General features: G+C 41.9%; 1 protein-coding gene across 13 annotated transcripts in view; it reads left to right on the plus strand.

Moving 5' to 3' along the window:
- Positions 1-20,214, plus strand: part of Dtnb (dystrobrevin beta) — a 201,574-nt gene that overhangs the window by 46,925 nt on the left and 134,435 nt on the right. For all 13 annotated transcript variants that reach the window (XR_009584951.1, XR_009584948.1, XR_009584956.1 and 10 more), the window contains exons 5-6: positions 5,759-5,844; positions 13,057-13,211. Coding sequence is in view for 4 of the 13 variants with exons in the window: in XM_060365215.1 (XP_060221198.1) it covers positions 5,759-5,844; positions 13,057-13,211 (241 nt within the window). In the remaining 9 variants the exon portion in view is untranslated. The remainder of the gene's footprint in view (positions 1-5,758; positions 5,845-13,056; positions 13,212-20,214) is intronic.

The raw sequence follows: 20,214 nt of genomic DNA on the forward strand, positions 1-20,214 counted from the left end.
ATATGCATGTTGGTCTGTGGCCTTGAAGTTTCCGTGAGCTGTGGGAAGTAGGGGAATCTTGTGGTGGTGGTTTGTTGGTTTTTCGAGGGAAGCTTGCTTTTATGCTTAGTCTCCTTGCTTCCTGAGGTGGAGCTCTTAATACTCTCGCTGATGGTGGAATGGGTTAATCTTGTGTTCCGGTGCTTAGTCTGTGATGCTGGTCCCTCATGAGTCTCCTAAGATACTGGCAGGGATGTCTGGTACAGTTCCCACATTCCTCATAATCTCCTGTTCCAATCAGGCGACTGACTCTCGCTGGGCTCCTGGAGCCCCTCAGGGTGGAAGTTGGTTGCTTTGGACCCAGTGTGTGTGATTACAGTTGGAACTTGCAGCTGCAGTCCCCAACCCTGAGCACTAAAGAGGTGCTGGGGAGTGAGTCTAACACCAGCAGCCAGTGACTGAATCACTCATGTGCGCAGAACAAAGCTGCATAGAACCCTGGAGAACCGAGCATGAGATCTTCCGAGGGCTGATGTGCTCCTTGCCCAACAAGGGCTCAGGAGCTCAGCACTCATTCCCACGTGGAGCCTATGCATCTTCTTCACATTCCTCTTGTCATCTGCATCCTTCATTGTGTCCCCTGCGAGTAAACGTGTGAACATCAATAGTTTCCCTAAATTCTGTGAGTTGGCTAAACCCACAGAGGAAGTTGGGATCCCTGATTTATTACCAGTCAGATGGAAATGTTAACTTCCTATCTACTTCTTGGAACTGGCTTCTGAGTCCAAGGAATTGAGCCTTCAGTCTGTTAGGTAGATGGTATCAGAATCAAACTGATCCTCATGTCTCCACCTGGGGTTACAGAAACTGCCATCACACCAGCCTCTTTTGCTTTTTGTTTTTTGTTTTTGTTTTTTTTTTTTGGAGACAGGGTTTCTCTGTGTAGCCCTGGCTATCCTGGACTCACTTTGTAGACCAGATCTTAGTCTCTTAGTCTCACAGAGATCCATCTGCCTCTGCCTCCAAGAGTGCGGGGATTACAGGGGTGCACCACTGCTTCATTCTTTTTTTTTTTTTAGATTTATTTATTTATTATTCATACAGTGTTCTGCCTGCATGTATGCCTGCACACCAGAGGAGGGCACGGGTCTCATTATAGATGGTTATGAGCCACCATGTGTTTGCTGGGAATTGAACTTAGTTCCTTTGGAAGAGCAGCCAGTGTTCTTAACCTCTGAACCATCTGACTAGCTTCCCCCCGCCCCATTTCATTTTTAATTTGGTAATTTATATCTATTTTTTCTTCATAGTTTTGCCAGAGATTTATTGATATGATTAATGATCTCCCCAACACTAGCTTTTTGCTTTTCTTGATTTTTTTCTCCGTGTTTTTATTTCTCGGTTCATTGTTTTTTGCTTTTATTTATATTCATTTTCTATTATCTTGTTTGCAGTTTAGTGTACTGGGTTTGTTTGTTTTTGTTTGTTTTCCTGTGCTCATAAATTGGTTGCTTGGGGAGTTTTTTCCAGTAAGAAGTGATCAACCTCTTTTTCCCTTAAGGCTGTTTGCCTCTTCCAGTTGTGAGGTCAAGCAGTTGTTCTCAATATCTTTCTACAAATTATTTTTGCAAGTCAAGCACATATGTGGAAATACAGTTTTTCCTTTTTTTGAGGTTTATTTTATGTGCTCGCATGTGTGTCTGTGCACCGCGTGTGTGCAGTGTCCTCAGATAGTGTGGGACTGGCGTGGTAAACATTTGTGAGCCACCACATGGGTCGCTGGAAAGCAAAGCCAGATCCTCATCTATGTCTGGTTCCTTCTCCTTCCTCAGCGCTTTGCTAGATAGAACTCTGCTACTTAATTGATTCTGTACATTGTTCCCCCACCCTTCAACATCAGGGATTACTAGGTAAGTGTTCTACTATTGAGTTACATTTCTAGCCTTTCTTTATCTTTATTTTGAGACCGATTCTTGCTACATTCAGGCTGGCGAACTCACTTCTTCAAAGCCTCCTGTATAGATGAAATACCAGGTGTGTGCTACGACGCCTGGCTTTGTTGTCTGCTTTGAATAGCAGTTTTTCTTGGATTTATTTTAAATGTCCTTGAACTCCTCCACCACCTCCTGAGTACTGAGATCACAGATGTATGCCATGTAGGACTCATGCTGCTAACTGAGTGTCTCCTCAGCTCTTAGAACTAACTCTTTTTCTTACATATTTTCTTCTTTTTTTTTTTTTTAATGCTAGTAAGTCTTCTGCTCATGGACATTTGATGAGTTCTGGTCTTTTGCAGTTGGAGATGTGCAGCAAGTGACAATCCGCGTGCATGCTCGAAGACATAGGTTTTTAATTTTGTTTCGTTTTCCGAGACAGGGTTTCTCTGTGTAGCCCTGGCTGTCCTGGAACTCACTTTGTAGACCAGACTGGCCTTGAACTCACAGCAAACCTCCTGACTCTGCCTCCTGAGTGCTGGGGTTAAAGGCGTTTGCCACCACCCCCCAGCATTTTTTAAATTAAAAAATTTTTTTTTTTTAACTGAGAATAATTTTTTTCAGGCACTATAATCTGATCATGACTTCCTGTCCCCTGTCTACTCCCAAATCTTCTGTATGGCTGCAGTTTCAGGCATATGTGACCACAATTTCAGGTATTTTTTTTCTGTCTTTAGGAATCACATAGGCCAATGTAAAAAACAAACAAACAAACAAAACAAACATACAAAAAGAATAAAACAATGTGAATAGACACAGAAAAAAAGAAAAATAAAAGCATGAAAAAAATATATTCTTTCTCTTTGTCTCCTCTCTCTCACACACACACCATAAAAATACAAAACCAGAAATCATAATAGGCACGCAAGAGAAAAGTGTGGTAAAAGTGACCAGATGAAGCAATGTGGCCATCTCCTGCTGTGCACGGGGCCTCCCTTAAGTGTGGTCCCATACCCTGAGACTCCCTTGGGGAAAACTCGTTTTTCTTTTGCAGGTAGTTGTCAGTTAGAGCTAGCTTTTGGATGAGGGATGGCGGCTCGGGTCCACTTCCGCTCTCAGAGCCAGGACATCTGGCTTGCACCTGTGCATGCTGCCGCGTTCTGTGAGTTCATAAGTGTGTCAGTCCTATTGCATCTGGAAGGCACTGTTCCTTTAGTGTCTTCCCCTCCCTTTGGCTCTTATCATACATCCGTTCCCTCTTCCACGTAGTTCCCTGAGCCCCAAAGGGAAGAGAAGTTCCCTCATTCTCTGCTCTTTGTCCAGTTGTGGGTCTCTGTATTGTTTCTGTTTCCTTCAGGAGGAAGGTTCTCTGCTGCTGGCTCTGAGCAAGACTCTGATTTATGGGTACAGTGGAATACTGTTAGGAGACATTTTATTGCTCTGTTCCTTATGCTATGTTCTAGGAATATTTGGTTTTCCCCTATGCCCAGGCCCTGTCTAGGCTCAGGTTTCTGGCCACGTGAGCAGTGCTGGGCCTCAAATGCAGTCGGACAACAGCTGGTCACTCCCACAACTGTTTGCCGCACCATTGTACCATCGTAACATGTGGGCAGGTCACGTTTGTAGATGGAAGCTTTTGTAGCAGGGCTGGTGTTCAGCTCTCCCCTTCAGTAGTGTGTAGGATACCTTCAGGTACTATGAACAAGTCAGTAGAGGCGAAGGCTCCAGCTAGGCTCCAGCTCGCCTTCCTCGTGTTCAATAAGATATGTAGGTGCTGTCTTTAGCAATCGCTCTAGGGTTCTTGAATTCGGGAAAGAATGGGCAAAGAATGGATCTGTTTTGTTTTGTTTGTTTGTTTGTTTGGTTTTGGTTTTTTGAGACAAGGTTTCTTTGTGTAGCCTTGCCATTCCTGGAACTAGCTTTGTAGACCAGGCTGGCCTTGAACTCACAGAGATCCTCCTCTCTGTTGTCTCCAGAGTGCTGAGATTAAAGGCATGCACTACCACCACCGCCTGGCCAAGAATGGAACAGTTTTTTCTCCTTTACTTACCTTTCCCCACCTCTTTCCCCATCCTCCTTGTGTTCTTGGCTCTTTTGTTAAGGATCCAGTGACATAAAGAAATGATTGCTTTTCTACACCAGCTCTCCTGCTTGTTCTGTCTAGATAAGGTCAGACACGTGAAGACTTATAATAATTCCTTTTCCATCCCTTAAGACTATTGTTAATACTCACTTTGAGGTCTGTAGTGTGACAGGTATGGGGGGGCATTCTCTCTCAAGGCCTGTGCTTTTGCTCCAGGCTGCACTGCCCTCCTCTGCACCCCTATGCATAATCCTTAGGCCGACACTAGTTCTTGTGCTATTCTCATCCACGGATGACTTTGATCCTTCTGAAGAGGCCATGCTTTTGTGTTGGGTGTGGTCGTGTATGCTTTCAATTCCAACATTTGGGAGACAGAGATAAGAGGATTGCTCTGATTTTATAGCCAGCCAGGGCATCATAATGGGTTCCAAGTCACTGAGGGATAGGAAGACCTCATCTAAATTCTTTTAAAAAACAGTACACTTTTTAAACTCAACTAATGATACTTTAGATGCTGACTTTTCTTGTGTAATGGAATGGCTGACAGAGGAATATTTCTCATCATTTTAGACCCAAATTGTCTCATTTATAGAACATTGTCTTTATTGCTGAAGAATTATTTATTTAAAAAAACCTCCTTTTTTGTTTTAGTTATAGGGCTTATGTTTTATAAATAAAGTCATGTCATAGTTAAAAACTCAGCTGTAATAAAAATGGTTATAGATGTTCTTTTCAGATGTGATCTTTTCAGATATAAGGAAGGTTGGGGGGGGAGCACTGTGTTTTCTTTAGTTTTTCCAGGACTGCAGATTGAATTTAGGGTCTCAGGTATTCTAGGCACTTGTTCTATGCTAAACTGTACCCCCAACCTGGGAAACATTTTCTGGATTCTGTGAATACAATGGGGTATTTACTTTTTCAAAACCAGCATGGTAATTCTCTTCCCTGCCAAGCTGTTTTGCTCTAAGTTACTGTAAACCTTCTTGATCACAGTCTTTCTAAGAATACTGCAAAGACCCACTGTTAAACTATCTATGCTGACTTTAACCAGCTAGTGTGGTTTTCGTTTTGTTTTGTTTTTGTCCACAGTGAAAGCAGGAACGACTAAAAGAATGACACTCTGGTGTTGTTGCCCCAACTCCGCAGCGGGTGCCCAGCATCCATCATGCTCTTCTTTTCATCTTTCCAGTCCCAAACAGCCATCCTCACCCTTCTGCTTCGCTTTCTCACAGTGGTGTGGGAAGGTGTGAGACAGACATGATTAGGCTTCTCAGAATAAATAATATCGTTACATAAAGACTGTTACAAGAAGAACAAAGATGAGCATACTATAAAATCTTCATAGCAGTGTGCACCTGGTGTTCAGTGTGTAATAATAAACTGCTGTTGTCCTGATGTTGGGCTGTATTTTTAAATTATATTCAAACTGGGTGCTCTTTCAATTTTGACCACTTAATACCACTCCAGCTATGGATTTAATGTTTTGTTAGTAGGAAAGTCGATTCAGGTTCATCCATTTTGTTTCTTCCTGCAGAACTAACAGATTGCAAGCTGTAAAATTTACTGTCTGATTACTCAGTAGCTTTAGCTGTCTCTGCCGAAGACAAACCTTATTCAAAGGATGAAAATCAGAGCTTATAAATGTGGTAAAATTAAAGCATGTAAAGGCAGAAATCAATTTATTAGTTGCTCAGTATTTAGAGATATGTTTGATTGCTTTTGTGGTTTCAGATAGCAATTATTTCTAATATTTATTTTGCAGTGAGGGCCGAGGCAAGTTGACCGTATTTTCAGTTAAAGCTATGTTAGCAACCATGTGTGGTGGAAAAATGCTGGACAAATTGAGATGTAAGTATTTTCATATTATTTTGAAAGTTTTTATTTTCAAATTAGTATGTTTGAACAATTTTAAGTGAGTGAATGTTTATAGAGATTTGGATGAGGCTATATTGTAGCAGTTGGCTCAGATACATGAGCTGTGCCACCTTCTGTTCAGATGGACAAGTTGACTTCACTTCTTGTTAGTGTTTTTAAAGTGGGAAAACTGAAGTTCAGAATAATGATACTGACATTTTAAAAAATCCTTTAAAAATGCTTTCCATATTAGTCAAAATGTGATTGGAGATGGTGATGTTTTTAGTTAGAAAATACGTTTAATTGCTGTTACTTGTCTCGATGAGCTTTAACCCTTTACCAACCCCATTCCTTACCAGGTGGTGTTTGCTGTGATCCAGCTGTTCGCAATAGCCAGGCATCGATAGCCTCATCTTCCAGCCCGTCCTATCCCATCCCAGTCATTTTTCCTTTTGTTGCTGTTACTTGCTTTTTGTTTCTGGTTTGTTTGTTTGTTTGTTTTCACTTTTCTGCAGGCCACCATTTCTGCAGTTACTATTCAGTAGATACTATAAGAGGGAGATTATGTCGAGTCAGAGAAGATGAAATTTGTAACTGTTTAATTTTGCTGCTTGTGGTTTTTGCTTATTCAGTCATCAGTGTAGGTGGCTCTTTTCCTTTACAGAAGGTATTTACAGAAGACAGTGGGGTATTATCTAAATGTAGAGCCTAGTTTTAAGCTATTCTTTTTCTCCACTGTGCTAATGCTGTCATGACAGAGACGCACTTAGGGTCAGGAGCCATGTTTCAGAGAAATGAAAATGAAGCTGTGGGTTTTAATGAAGGTTTGAAATTATGTGTGTTGGGGAGGGGTCGATGACTTGGAAGCCTACCAGGGCCCCAGGACCCACATGGTGGGAGGAGAGGACCAGTCTCTGCGAGTTCTGTGATGCACACACGCAGATAACAGTATTGTTTAAAAAGACAGAATTCCGACTTTTTATGTTTAAATGAAACACAATTTCATCCATATTACCTCTTTAAAAAAAAATCTCCATAAACCAGGTGTGGTGACTCATGCCTTTAATCCCAGTGCTTGGGGAGGCAGAGGCAGGCAGATTGTGTGATTTCGAGGCCAGCCTGGTCTACAAAGTAAGTCCAGGACAATCAAGGCTACACAGAGAAACCCTATCTCGAAAAAAAAAACAAAAAACAAAAAGTACAAAACAAAGCAAATCTCCATAAAAAGAATTTTTTAAAAAGGGGGGAAAAAGAAAAATCTTTATTAAGGTGGCCCTTAGCATTTGAAATCTATAAGGGGTCAGCTATACTGTGCTTTTTTGGTTTTTATTTGTTGTTTGGTTATGTGTCCTTCATCAGCTAATTGGGAAAACAACAGTTTTCCCTGGTTGAGCACATTGCATTTATAATGGTGCCAGTTTGTATGACTTATCTTTTTCATGACTACAAAAAACTACGTTCTGAGTGAAAAAAGTTAACCTGAGGTACTTCCTACTGTGTTTGTTCAGAACTGACTTTTCTCTCCGCTGTTTCAGTTGCTTGCTTCTGGTGTCTCATTAACAGACGCTAGAGAGGCCTCTGTTTGAGGCTTCAGTCGACAGTTTCCCTGTTCAGAGTTCTGCTTCTTTCGCCTGGGTCTGTGATCACCTGTCACTCCACCCTCATCGTGTCTGCTGGCCAGACCCTGCCTTCTCTTTTCATCTGCATCAGCAACACCCGTGTTTTGCATTTTTGGAATTACTGGGATGTTTTAGAACTGGAAGCAAGTAAGAAATCCACATTTTATGAACTATAGAAAAGTGAAAAACAAAAACTAAGAAGCTGTGGTGGTTAGGCTTCTCTAGAGGAACAGAACACACACACACAGACACATACGAATGAACTTGTGTACACACACACACACACACACACACACACACACATGACTTAACAAGCTGTGGTCCAGCCTGCCCAAAAATGTCTGTCTACCAACAGAAGGTCCAGGAATCTAGTAGTTGTTCAGTCTATGAGGCTGGTTGCCTCAGCTGGTCTTTAGTATATGCCAGAATCCTGAAGAAGTGAGCTCTAATGCCAGTGAAGGAGTGGACTTGACAGCAAGAGTGAGAACAAGCAGGCAAAGAGAAGCCTCCTCCTTCCACGTCCTTCATATGGGCTGCCACGAGAAGGTGCCACTCAGATCTTAAAGGTGGGTCTTCCCACCTCAGAAAATCCAGATTAAAAGTGGGTCTTCCCATTTCAAATGATTTAATCAATAAACAACAACAACAAACCCTCACAGGTGTCCCCAGCCCCTTAAGATTTAGTTAATTCCAGATGTAGTCAAGTTGAAATCAAGTTGACAACCATCAAGAGGCCAAGGTGGGTGTGGCTGAGTTAGCAAAAGCTTCAGAGGAGCCCCTCTCTCCTCCTGACTTCATCAGTGACATGGAATTTTAGCGAATTGAAGAATTCTGTGTGCCTGGTTATGGGGTGTGCTTCTAAACAGACAGATGTGTGTACATGGTTTTCTGGGTTAAGTCACCAGTAGGCTGAAACATGGCAGGAGTTGGAAGTCACTTTTGCCAGGGAACATTCAAGTAAAAGGAAAATGGCTGCCCATTAATAGACTTGTCCCTTTAGTCTGAACAGCCCTGTCGCCCTGCAGAACCCTGTGGTGGGTCATGGGTTTCATGACAGGAGGAGACAGATATAGGCAGTCAGTAAAATCAGGGCCATTATCACTAGGAACAGAAATGAAACGTGCGGATAGTAGGTCAGTAGTATTGTGCCTGTTACACAAGGGAACGCATATTTTAGAAGCTGGATGAGACATGTACATTGAAGCGCTTAATATTGGATTTTCCACAGGGGATAAAACCTGCTCTCCTCCCCGCCCCTTTATTTCATCTAGGATCAACTGTTGGGGAACTGGCACACTTTCTTTCAGAGCTTATAAATAGAAAGTTCGTCCTGTATGCCAGAAAGAGATGGGGCTTTAATTGGAAAACTAATATATCTTTTTCTTTCAGTGCTCAAGAGTGAAACCTGTGGTCTCACACCTGTTACATGCCCTCCATCACCAGCAAGCCCTTGTTCTTGATATTTTTATTAAATGTTATTTGCTTCTTTAATCATTGTTATATGCAAGTAGTATATTACCCTAACTTAGATCCATTACTTATTATGCGTCATTATAGGTTTTAAAAATCAGCTTAGTTTTGCACCACTTTTCTTCAGATAAGAGAAGCCTATTATGCCTTCAGTTATTAAATACAGCTGTATTTCTCTTAAAGCAAGTGCGTTCCTTTTCTCCCCTCTTACAATCTGTGCCTTTTTCATGATTAGAAAACCACTACTTTGAGTCCATTCAACAAGACATAGTAACTGAGTGGAACTGAAAGTAATAAATTTTTGCGGTGTGGCTAGCCGCGTGATTCTCTTGTTTTTTCTTCTCTCTCTATGTTTTTGAGTGAATCAGATGTAGACTTGTCAACATGGCTGTTATAAACATGTCTGTTATAAACATGTCTGTGATTATGATATTGTACACCTGTATGTATGTGGCAGCTAAAGTCTCTCGTCCTGCTTCTTCTGTTAATGGCTGTGAGTTACTCATTGTCTATTAGCCGTGAAGACATTTTGTAGTAACAGAAAACTGGATTAATAAGTGATTTAAAATACATTGGAGTTTATATTCCTCATGTAGAAATAAGTCCAGAGGCTGCTAAGTTCACCTGGTCCTGTGACCTGCGGGTATCACGAGACTCCAGTTTCTTCCATCTTCCTACTCTGGTGTGTGTTACTCTCCAGTTTGCTTATTTCAGTCAGGTTATTCTTTCATCCTGCCCAGGGCCTAACACTGAAATGTCTTGATCATTTGAAATGATTGAAATGTCGTGATCCCCCTTGCCCAGCACTGGCCACCACTTCTGTAATCCGTACTCCTTTGTATATCCGGCTTCTCTTCATCATAGCCGTTAGCTGTCTAATCCCGAGAGGTAGCCTTTAAACACTTCATCTCCACTTCAACGCTTTAAAATAAAATTCAACTTGATTTTGTGTTTCAGGGTTTCTCTAATAGCAGAAGTACTGTGTTTATTCCTCAGTGTCAGTGTTCTGCCCTAGTCAGGATGATTCTTTCAGGGCCAGCTCCTTAGCTACCACCAAACGGGGACACAGCTATAAATCTCTGTCAGGGGCACTTGGACTCTTTTGTCTGGTTGTGGCTCTTAATCCCGCTTGTATCCTGCTTCTACCTCATTGTTCTTTTTTTTTTTGAAACGTGAACAGCTTTGAAAAGCTTTTTCTAGCAGCAGTGGGTTTTCTAAATATAAGCCAGAAGACCTAGGCTTCCAGGTATATGCAGATGATGTGGTAAGGGCTGCCACTAGACCAATGGGCGTGAGGCCACCAGAGATGGTATCCAAGGCGATTTCTTGCCACTGGGAAACAGCTTTGGGGGCTTGAGGTGTGACGGCAGAAATGCAGGCCACTTCAGACAAGAGCAGCTGAGAGTCACCAGGTTATAGAAAAACCGTGGAATTAAATCAGCTTATATGCCGTAAGGCTAACATGAGAATGGAAGCTTGCATTAGTTTTGTGTTGGGGATGCAGTTTTGTTTGTTTCCACAGAAAATGAAAAGCTGTGGATACCATCAACACAAAGACTAGAACTGAGCAGGAGAGGTCTCTTGAAAACCTTGGCCACTGATCCAAAAAGTATTTATTTCATTAAAATATCTCTGTTCATAATTTCTCACTAAACACAGCACAATTAATGACTTAAAATAGAAAGGGGGGAATGACCAGGCATGGTGGCTCATGCCTTTAATCCCAGCTCTCAGAGGTAGAAGCAGGCAGATCTCTGTGAGTTTGAGGCTAGCCAGGACAGCCAAGGCTACACAGAGAAAGGCTGTCTAGGAAAAAAAAAAAAAGGTGGGGGAAGGGTAAAGGGGCGTGTAGTGAGGATTTTGGTTTGTTTAAAAACACAGAAATGTTATGGGAATAGGTTTTTGTTTTAATCTCAGTTGTGTGATATGGTCTGCTTCAGGTTATCTACAGCAGCTGACTATGATTTGCCTCCTGCTCTGGCAGGAGCATGAGTTTGCCAGCTGCAGATAGTTTTTGTAAGTGTATGACATTTGGAATTCTAGGAACTCTTGAGAGGGCATATAAATGCTAGAACCCAAGAGGGGCCGTGGTGTTTGTGGTCCAGGGCCAAGGTGTGCAGCTAAGAGATTACATCATGCCACAAATGCAGCACAAGAGGCTTATTGGGGGAGGGGAGACAGCCAAAGGCCGTCTAGGAATGGGAACATGAGAGAGAGAGATAGAGACAGACAGACAGACAGACAGACAGACCAGGAGACAGAGAGATTGATGTGGGGTAGCTGGGGCCTTTTAACGGGGTGCATGTCCCTGTGCATAACCCTGGTGACAGTGAACATATGTGGTGGTGTCACTGAAAGGAGGCTGGTGGAGCACCAAATTTACGACAGCTACACCCATAAAGTCTTACCAACCTGCCTGACTAAACATGAGCTGGGTAATGATATACCAGTAGATACGCCAGAATGGACAGGGGGAAGCCCACGTGGCCTCAGGTCTACACAGAGAACTACAGGCAACCAAGGAATGCCGAGAATGGGAGAAACAGTCCATCCTGGAGGAGAATACACCGATTGGTTATCCAATATCAAATGTTCAGTCCTGAAAACATACATACAAGCATGCATATGTATAAAACATGCAGACTGAGCAGGTTGTATTTAGGATATGTATGCATTACATATACATATGTATGCATTAATAACAATGAAAAAAGAGGTCATAAATTTTGAAGAGAGCAAGGGGGATGTATGGGAGGAAGGGAGACATGTTATAATTATATTATAATCTAAAAAAAAAGTGAGGCCAGACTATAAAATCATTAAGCCTGCTCTTAGAGACCTGCTTTCTCCAACAAATATCTACCTCCTAAAAGTTCCATAATGTTCTTAAATAGCATCACCAGCTGGTGACCAAGCGTTTGGTCCATGAGCATATGGGAGGCATTTCTCATTCAAACAACAATGTATAGTTATTGTTTTTTAAAATACATTTCAACTGACATAAAGTTACATCACTTTCCCCTTTCCCTTTTGTTCATCCATTCCGTCCCATGTGCCTTCAGCTTTCAAGCTGATAGCCTCCTTTTCTTTGATTATTACTGTTATATAATGCACATATGTGTGTATATATGTGTGCGCAAATGTATAAACACAACCTGTTGAGTCTGTTTTTGTTGTTCACATACATATGGTTTCAGGGCTGACCACTTTGCACTGGACAACCAGTAAGGGGACTCATCCCTGGGAGAGACTGCTTCTTTTCCCAGCAGTCATTAGCTGCCTGTAGTTCTTTTTCTAGGGGTAGGACCCGGTGACGTTTCTCACCTTCCATGTTGATATGTCCGTTGGCATTGCCATTGTTCTGGTCTTGTCTATGCAGCCATTTCTAGGAGAGACCGTCTCACTGCAGACCTGCTTGTGTTCTGGCTCTTCTGCTCTTGCTTGTTTAGGAAACAGGGTCTCGTCGTTCAAGCTGGTCTTGAAATTGCTGTATAGTCTCATTCTCCTGCCTTCTATGTGCTGTGTCTGTGTCTTATGAACACAGATACTAGGGAGTAAAGGCATGCTGCTTCAAGTTCTTCTTGGAAGAGTGGGTTGCATAAATAAAAGCTAGTTGTCCTTCAGTTGCACTGACTTAGAAAGTCTGTAGATGGGGCTGGAGAGATGGCTCAGCAGTTAAGAGCACTTGCTGCTTTTGCAGACGACCTGGATTTGATTTTTCACATTTAAAGCAGGTGGCTCACAACAGCCCGGAGCTTCAGCTCCAGGGGTCCCATCGCCTTCCTCCGACCTCTGTGGGCACTGCATTCGTATGTACAACCTCTTCCCTCTTTAAAACAATCTTTTAGAAAGGTCAGTGGACATATGTGGATGATTTTTTCCACTTAATGTTTAGATAGAATTTTGAGTGTATAGGACTGAGGGGCCTTGTGAGCAAAGTAACTACACAGTGTTAATAATAATAATAATAAGAATGTGAATGTTAAATGAAAATTGTGATTTTTGTGGTACTTTTGAATGATGCATTTTTAGTGGTATAGAAATAACAGAGCCGTTTGTAATTTTTAAGAGGCCATATTTTCTTACAGTTTGGCTTTATTTGCTTTTGTTCTTACAGACATTTTCTCCCAGATGTCAGACTCCAGTGGCTTAATGATATTTGGCAAGCTTGACCAGTTTCTGAAGGAAGCCCTGAAGCTCCCAACAGCTGTCTTTGAAGGGCCGTCCTTTGGTTACACGGAACACGCCGTCCGCACCTGTTTTCCACAGCAGGTAGGACCACTGACGAAACCTCAGGCTAAGTAGCCGCATCTCCTGCAGGTTTCCCCAAGTGCCTTGGAGCAAGCAGCTTTAAGGAAGAGTGCTGAGTAAAGGCAGGGGAGGGGGTGGAAGTTCACCTGGGGACTTCTCATTTGAAGTTTTTTTGTTGTTGCTGTTTTTTGTTTTAATGGTGGAGGAGGAAGTTTATTATAGATAAAAGAGAGAGTATCAGCAGTGGCAGGGAGGTCTGGGAGAATCCAGAATGAACATAACCAGACTGAGATGGGCCATGTGGGCAGAGTAGGGGAGGGGAAGGGAGGGGGGACAGAGGGGAGCCAGGTGCAGCAGCCAGGAGGCCAAAGGTACCAAAAACAAACAAACAAAAACAGCCATTTGTAGTATTTTAAAGAAAAATGTTTTAAGTTTTTTGCATTATTGCAACTGGATGTATATATATATTTTCTTTTGAAGTAGTGTTGTTTATATTTCAAGTACGGGAATTTAGACCTAAAGCTACAGTGGTACTGGATCATCATTGTTTTTGGCACAGTGCTCACCTGCCCTGCAGAGCATGCTGAGCTCACACGTGACAGAGTCAGGAGTCTGACTTCTCTTCTTGGTTTTTCCCTAGAGTCTGGTATAAGTCTGTTCCTAAGAGAAGTAGATATCCATAACAGCAGTTATTCTAGGTAGAAAATAGATAAAAGAACTGTAATACTGCATTTAGAAAGTTGTGAGAAGCAGAAAATTAAGGGGAAAAATCTTTTTAAAAACCAATAGAAAAAGAAAATCTTCCCAGAAGATACTTCTCAATTGCCAAAGGAAACAGTAGCTTTACAGTTGGCAAACTCTCCCAGAGAGGGGACATGAATGTGACTTCAGCAGAGCCAGCAGTCTCAGGACCAGGGATGGGGGAAACTGACCACTGAGCGGGCTGAGACATACGGCTCCCCTGCTCAGACCTTCCTGGGTGATCTCACAGCTTGAGGGGAATGTTGTGGAAACATTCAAGGGTTCAGTTTGTGGCACCTCAAGATAGCCTCATGTGAGTCTTGCCAAATTCATGTAACAATGTAGCCAGCCGTACACTCAAAAAGATGAGAATCATAAAGGACAGAGGGAACACTCTGGATGAGAGGCTAAAAAGAGGTGAGTGAAAAACTGATCTAGAGTTCCTTGTTTTTTGTTTGTTTTCTGTTACAGAGGACAAGAATAGGACAGCTGGAAAAATTTGAGCAAAGTTTATAACCAGATAATCATATTCTGCCACTGAATGATTTTGACATTTATCTTTAACTATGTCAGAGAATGTCTTTTTTTTTTTTTTTTTTTTTATTAAATCTGGCTGGGCGTGGTGGTGTAGGCCTGTAACTGCAGCACTCAGGGAGGCAGAGGCAGGTGGAGTTCAAGGCCAGCCTGATCTACAGAGCAAATTCCAAGATAGCCAAAATTATATAGAGAAACCCTGTCTCTAAAAACCATTATAAAAAAGTCAACAGAAGTATTTATGGGTAAAGGAGCACCCATCTGCAGTGAGAACAAGGCAGGCATCCAGATTGTTCAGGTCATGAAGTTATGACTCAGTTTGATAAGATTGATCCATATCAGTTTCTTATCATGAAGAAGGAGCGAAATGTAGGGCTTAAGCCTTAAAGTTTGCCTGAGGTATTCTTAGTGGTTTAAACCAACAGACTGAGTTTAGAGGCTTAAAACTTATTGAAAATAAACAGAAAATGAATTTAAATTTCTCCCTAATTTTCTAGATTCCAAATTTTGTAGGAAGATTGTGTTTTCTCTGTGGAAGATTTACCCCTTATTTGATTACTTATTTTCTAGGTCTTGGTGCTGACTTTAGCATGAAGACTTGTCTACCTGTGGGGGCTTTAGACCTGACGACTGTGCGGGAAGAGGGATGTGAACAGCAGAGTAGCAGGTGTTGTGGGGGTCCACCAGACAAGACTGCTTGGGCATGGGTTAAGCCAATAGCAAGTCTTTATTAGCTGGCCGGCTACTACTATTCTGGGTGTTCAGGACCCCAGGCTAGCCCAAGCCTCTCTCAGGGTGAGCTTTTAAGCACAGAAACCATGTTCTAAGTTTATATACATCAGTTAACAAGAACAGTTAGCCAGAAGTGGAGTTCCAGAGGCTAAAAAGCAAGATTAGTACATTTTGAGACTTTTCCAAAACTGTATGGACTTTGATGGAGTAGGCCCTTGTGGTGCTGCCTGTGTTGATTTTTTTTACAGCCTGAATGGCACTTCTATCATGGTGTCAGTTGTGTTAAGGTCAAGGGCCCTGTTACAGGAGAGAGGGTGGACTGCCATTCATGATGGCAGTCAGTGCATATAGACACCCTGCTGTACTCTCCTGGATGCATCGAAGAGGTGGGGAACATGGAAAGAGGGGTGGCGTTCCTGTTGGTTTAAAATCAGAGATCTGTGGGATCTACCTTCTGATTTTTCCTTATTTAGTCAACCTCCCCTGGCCATATGCCAAAATGATACTTCTTTCTTTTCTGAGACTTGTTGTTCTGACCTTTTCCCCTGGATATTGAAGAAAATCTGGCAAGAATTACCTGGCACATGCGTGTGCGTGATACTGAATACATTTTAATCAAGGAACTTCATGGTCTTCCTCAGCAGCCCTTCCACCGGATAATTTCTGTGGATGAGTGCCATGTTTTGTTGATCTGAAAACATATCTTCAGATGTTATCATCTCTGGTGTTGAGATATCTCACATGACCTGCAGCATCTTAGTTTCAGCTGGGTAGGCAATGGTTGTGAAGGGTTGTCATTCCCTGCATTTGTGAGAACTTTACCATGACTGTTCATGTTGACATTACGGCTGCTGAGTTAGATCTGCTTTTGGTGTGATCCGTATTCATTTCAATTTTCTCAAAAATATATACTATGACCTGGCACTAAAATGAGGTATGATCTGGGCTGGAGAGATGCCTCAGAGTTCCAAAGGTCCTGAGTTCAGTGCCCAGCAACCACATGGTGGCTCATAACCATCTATAATGAGATCTGGTGCCCTCTTCTGGCCTGTTTACACACATGCAGGCAGAATATTGTATAAGTTAAAAAATTTGTACAAATACTTAAAAAAATAAGTTACTGTAAACACAGAAAGTGTGAACACAGAACAGACAAGAATAAGTTGGATAATTAGTGCATTTATTTTGGAAAGCAACAATTAGGTATTTACAGTATCTTATTTGAAAGAGGACGTCTACAGTGATGAAACTAAATTATATTTTTATTACCAAAGGCTGGTGATGTCTATTGTTAAACGATTACTGAAAAATTAACAGGGGAGGAAAGGGTTTATTTGGATTACACTTCCATGTTGCTGTTTATCATCTAAGGAAAGGCAGGACAGGAACTTAGACAGGGCAGGAACCTGGAGGCAGACGCTGATGCAGAGGGCATGGAGGGTGCTGCTTAGTGGCTTGCTCAGCCTGCTTCCTTTAGAACCCAGGTCCACCAGCCCAGGGATGGCTTCACCCACAGTGGGCTGGGCCCTCCCCCACTGGTCATTAATAAGCAAATATGTCTTACAGCTGGATCCTATGGAGGTATTTTCTCAATTGAGATTCCCTCCTTTCAGATAACTCTCTAGCTTATGTCAGGTTGACATAAAATTAGCCAGGACATGTGGTGACCAAAACATTGCAAAATAACTTCTTGTCACATAAGAAGTGCATTTGAAGGTAGTAAAAATTACTGAATTCTTTGAGTAGGTGAAAGAAATTTCACTTCATTAAGAGCCTGGTGTGACTGACTCACAATTTGATTGTGGTTAATTAAGCCATTGAGTTAGTTTAATTGGCTAAGTATTTTTCTTCCTTAGTGGGAGAAAAAAATATATAATGATGTACCTTCAAAGTGATCTTCCAAGTGCATCTTAGATCAGATGAAATGGAGGGCACAAAATGGGTTTTATTATGGATGAGGCCATAGTAATGAGACCTGTCTCACTAGCATTAATTAGACTGAGAAAAATTACAGAGACCTAGAAGTGAAGTGTTGTGCTAGTTGGGTCTGCCTCGGAGCATGTCTTGTTACATGAATTCTCAGAAATGACAGGTGGCTCCCCATTTTCTCTTTTGAAAAAGATTTATTGCTGAGTGTGGAAACAGGTCCAGCGGCATTTGCCATGCATTGCTGCCGAGGGGCTGTAGGCCGGGTGGAAGGGAGGGCTCCATCTCGCAGTCGTGGGGCTGTTTCTCTGGTGTTTGCACAGTCTAGTGGGCATGCTCCAGACTTTGGCTACTGCTCCTACCCTGCTGCTTTGTAGTTTTCTAGGCTTTACAGAAGGCAGGAGGACCTTGGCCCTCTGCTCCCTTAGTGGCTCATCTAAAGAAGGCTGCTGTTCTTTTGTCTTATTGGGCCTTTCATAAGGGAGTTTGATGTTAAATCATTTTCTGAAATATAGCTCCAAGCTGGAGCAATGGCTCAGTTGGTAAAGAGCTTGCCTTACAAGCATGAAGGCCCAAGTTTGATCCCCAGAACTCATGTAAAAGATCTGGGCTTGACTGTAGTGTGCTTGTGATCTCGGTGGGGGTGGGGGTGAGGGAGAGACAGAAAGAACCCCAGGGGTCATCTGCTTGCTAATCCAGCTGAAGATGGTGAGTTTTAGCTGTAGGGAGAGATGTGTCAGCTTGCCTCTACTCTTTTGGAAAAATAAAACCAAAAACCTCTTTGAATTCCTTTGTGCCTTCTGTTGAGGTTCCTAGTGCCAACATGCCGCCTCCCTTCCCCCAGCCTGCCTCCTCCACAGGCATTTCTGGTGCAGACCCTGCCACCAAGCCATATCTGCTCCCTGGAGACCCTTGCCAGCGTACGGCTTGGTTTCTGCCAGTCTGATGTATGAGTGTTATCTCAGGGCAGCTTTGGTTTGCATTTCTCTTGTTTTGAGTAACCTGCGTTTTGGGTGAGCGAAAGTAATCACAGTTCTTGCCTTTGTTTATTTGTTAGCATTCAATGAGATGCAAGTATCTCTGACTGCCTTCTCTCTCCAACAAAGGCCTCTTGATTTCATTTCCTAGTTAAGATACCTTGGGCCTAGAGAGATGGCTCAGTGATTAAGAGCACTGTCTTCTCTTCTAGAGGTCCTGAGTTCAATTCCCTGCCACCACATGGTGGCTCACAGTCATCTATAATGTGATCTGGTGCCTTCTTCTGGCATATAGGTGTACACACAGATAGAGCACTCATGTACATTAAAAAAAAAAAAGATACCTATCCTCTTTGATGCCTTGAATTCATCAATATTCTGCATTCCCATGGCATGTTACCTATCTATAGCTCAGGGGTGCCCTGAGGAAGAGAATACAACTCTCTATCTCCAGCAATAAACAACGCCATGCTTAGAAAATGATCCATGCTTGCTAAATAATTGAATAATGACCTGAAATCATGCATAAATGAGAAAATTAGCACTTTTGGTTTGGGTTCTGACGGATTAAAACTCACAGTCTGTTTGCGGCCTCATTTTTATCCATATTATTCCATTATTTTTGGAATAATGAAATAATTGTTGCAATGAGGAAAATATAACATTTTGGTCTCTTTTTTTTTGAAATTTATTTTTACTTTATGTGCGTTGGTGTTTTGTCTGTGTGTATGTCTGTGTGAGGGTGTCAGAAGCCTTGGAACTTGCAGACAGTTGTAAGCAGCGGTGTGGATGCTGGGAATTGCACGTGGTCCTCTGGGAAGAACATCGAATGCCTTTAACCACTGAGCCATCTCTCCAGCCATTCTTAATAATATTTTTGAAGCTGTACTAGCCTATGCAGTCGTGTCTTTGTAGATTGCTCTTAGTTTTGCTTTTGTTTTTGTAGTATTGAAGATTGAACCCAGGGCCTCCTGCACTCTACTTCTGAGCCATACCCTCAGCTTTCAGATTGTTCTGATGTTTCAGATCTGAATCTGTGATGGACAGATTCTCTGTCCAGCCAGTGGTAATGGAAGGCTGCCTTCTAGCATTAGGTCTCTAACTCAAGTTGATGTGTGTTGTTCTCGCCAGATAAAATATGCCTACAATTCTGCGTAGTTATAAAAGTTAGTTTGCAGTTAGTCTTAAATGTTTCAGGGGTCATAGAAATAGCTCCGCTGGCAAAAGCACTTGCTGCCTTAGCCTGCCAACCTGAGTTCAGGCCCCAGAATCCACACTAAAGAATCCACTACAGAAAGAGCCCATGCTATAGACCTTTTCTTTGCGCTTACATACATGACAATAATAAAAAAAATACAATTTTAATGTTTTCATCAGCATATAAACTGCCATTTTGAGTTTAAATATCAAACACTGCTTAAGTTATAAAATCAGTAGTTGAGAAATATTTTCATACTAAACAACATAAAATACAAAGTACTTATTAGGAATAATGGAGTTGGAAATTGTAGCAGTGACAATCTCTTGCTAAACTATTTTACTTGCTCTTTTGAGTGCTGTTTCAGTGAGGCTAGATATCTGAGGAAGCATGTGCAAATGAAATAGAATAATAATTGTTAGTATCAAGGATCAGAATAACAAGAGATGACAAACATATTTTTCTTTTCTTTTTTTATTTATTACAATTGACAGTTTTTTTCTTTAAAAACATATGGGATTACATTCAACAGTGGAGATAGCCAGTGTTTTCTCAGAGAGAATAATGTGTTGTTTTTACTTAGCTTATCAGACAGCTGTTAGATTAAAAATGAAGACCTTGTGTAAAACAAAAAGCTTTAAAAAGCATTGAGTGGAAATATTATTTCTATTTGCTTGCAACATAATTTGAAAGGGGAAGACCCTTTCTGTATCCCTCTCAGGTAATTGTGTCTGTGTCACAGTGCGTCTGGAAAGCCCCATTGTACTCTTAGGAGAGAACAAGGCTGAAAGACAGGGATACTCTAAGTACAATGAAGGTAATCTTGTCCCGTGCACTCCCTGAAAATAAATGTTTAAGCACCTCTCAGGGATGTCCTGGCCATGCTTTGAGAGCCACTTGCCGGCCCTTGAGAGGG

The sequence above is a fragment of the Meriones unguiculatus genome, chromosome 1 (genome assembly GCF_030254825.1).
Source record: "Meriones unguiculatus strain TT.TT164.6M chromosome 1, Bangor_MerUng_6.1, whole genome shotgun sequence".
Lineage (NCBI taxonomy): Eukaryota > Metazoa > Chordata > Mammalia > Rodentia > Muridae > Meriones > Meriones unguiculatus.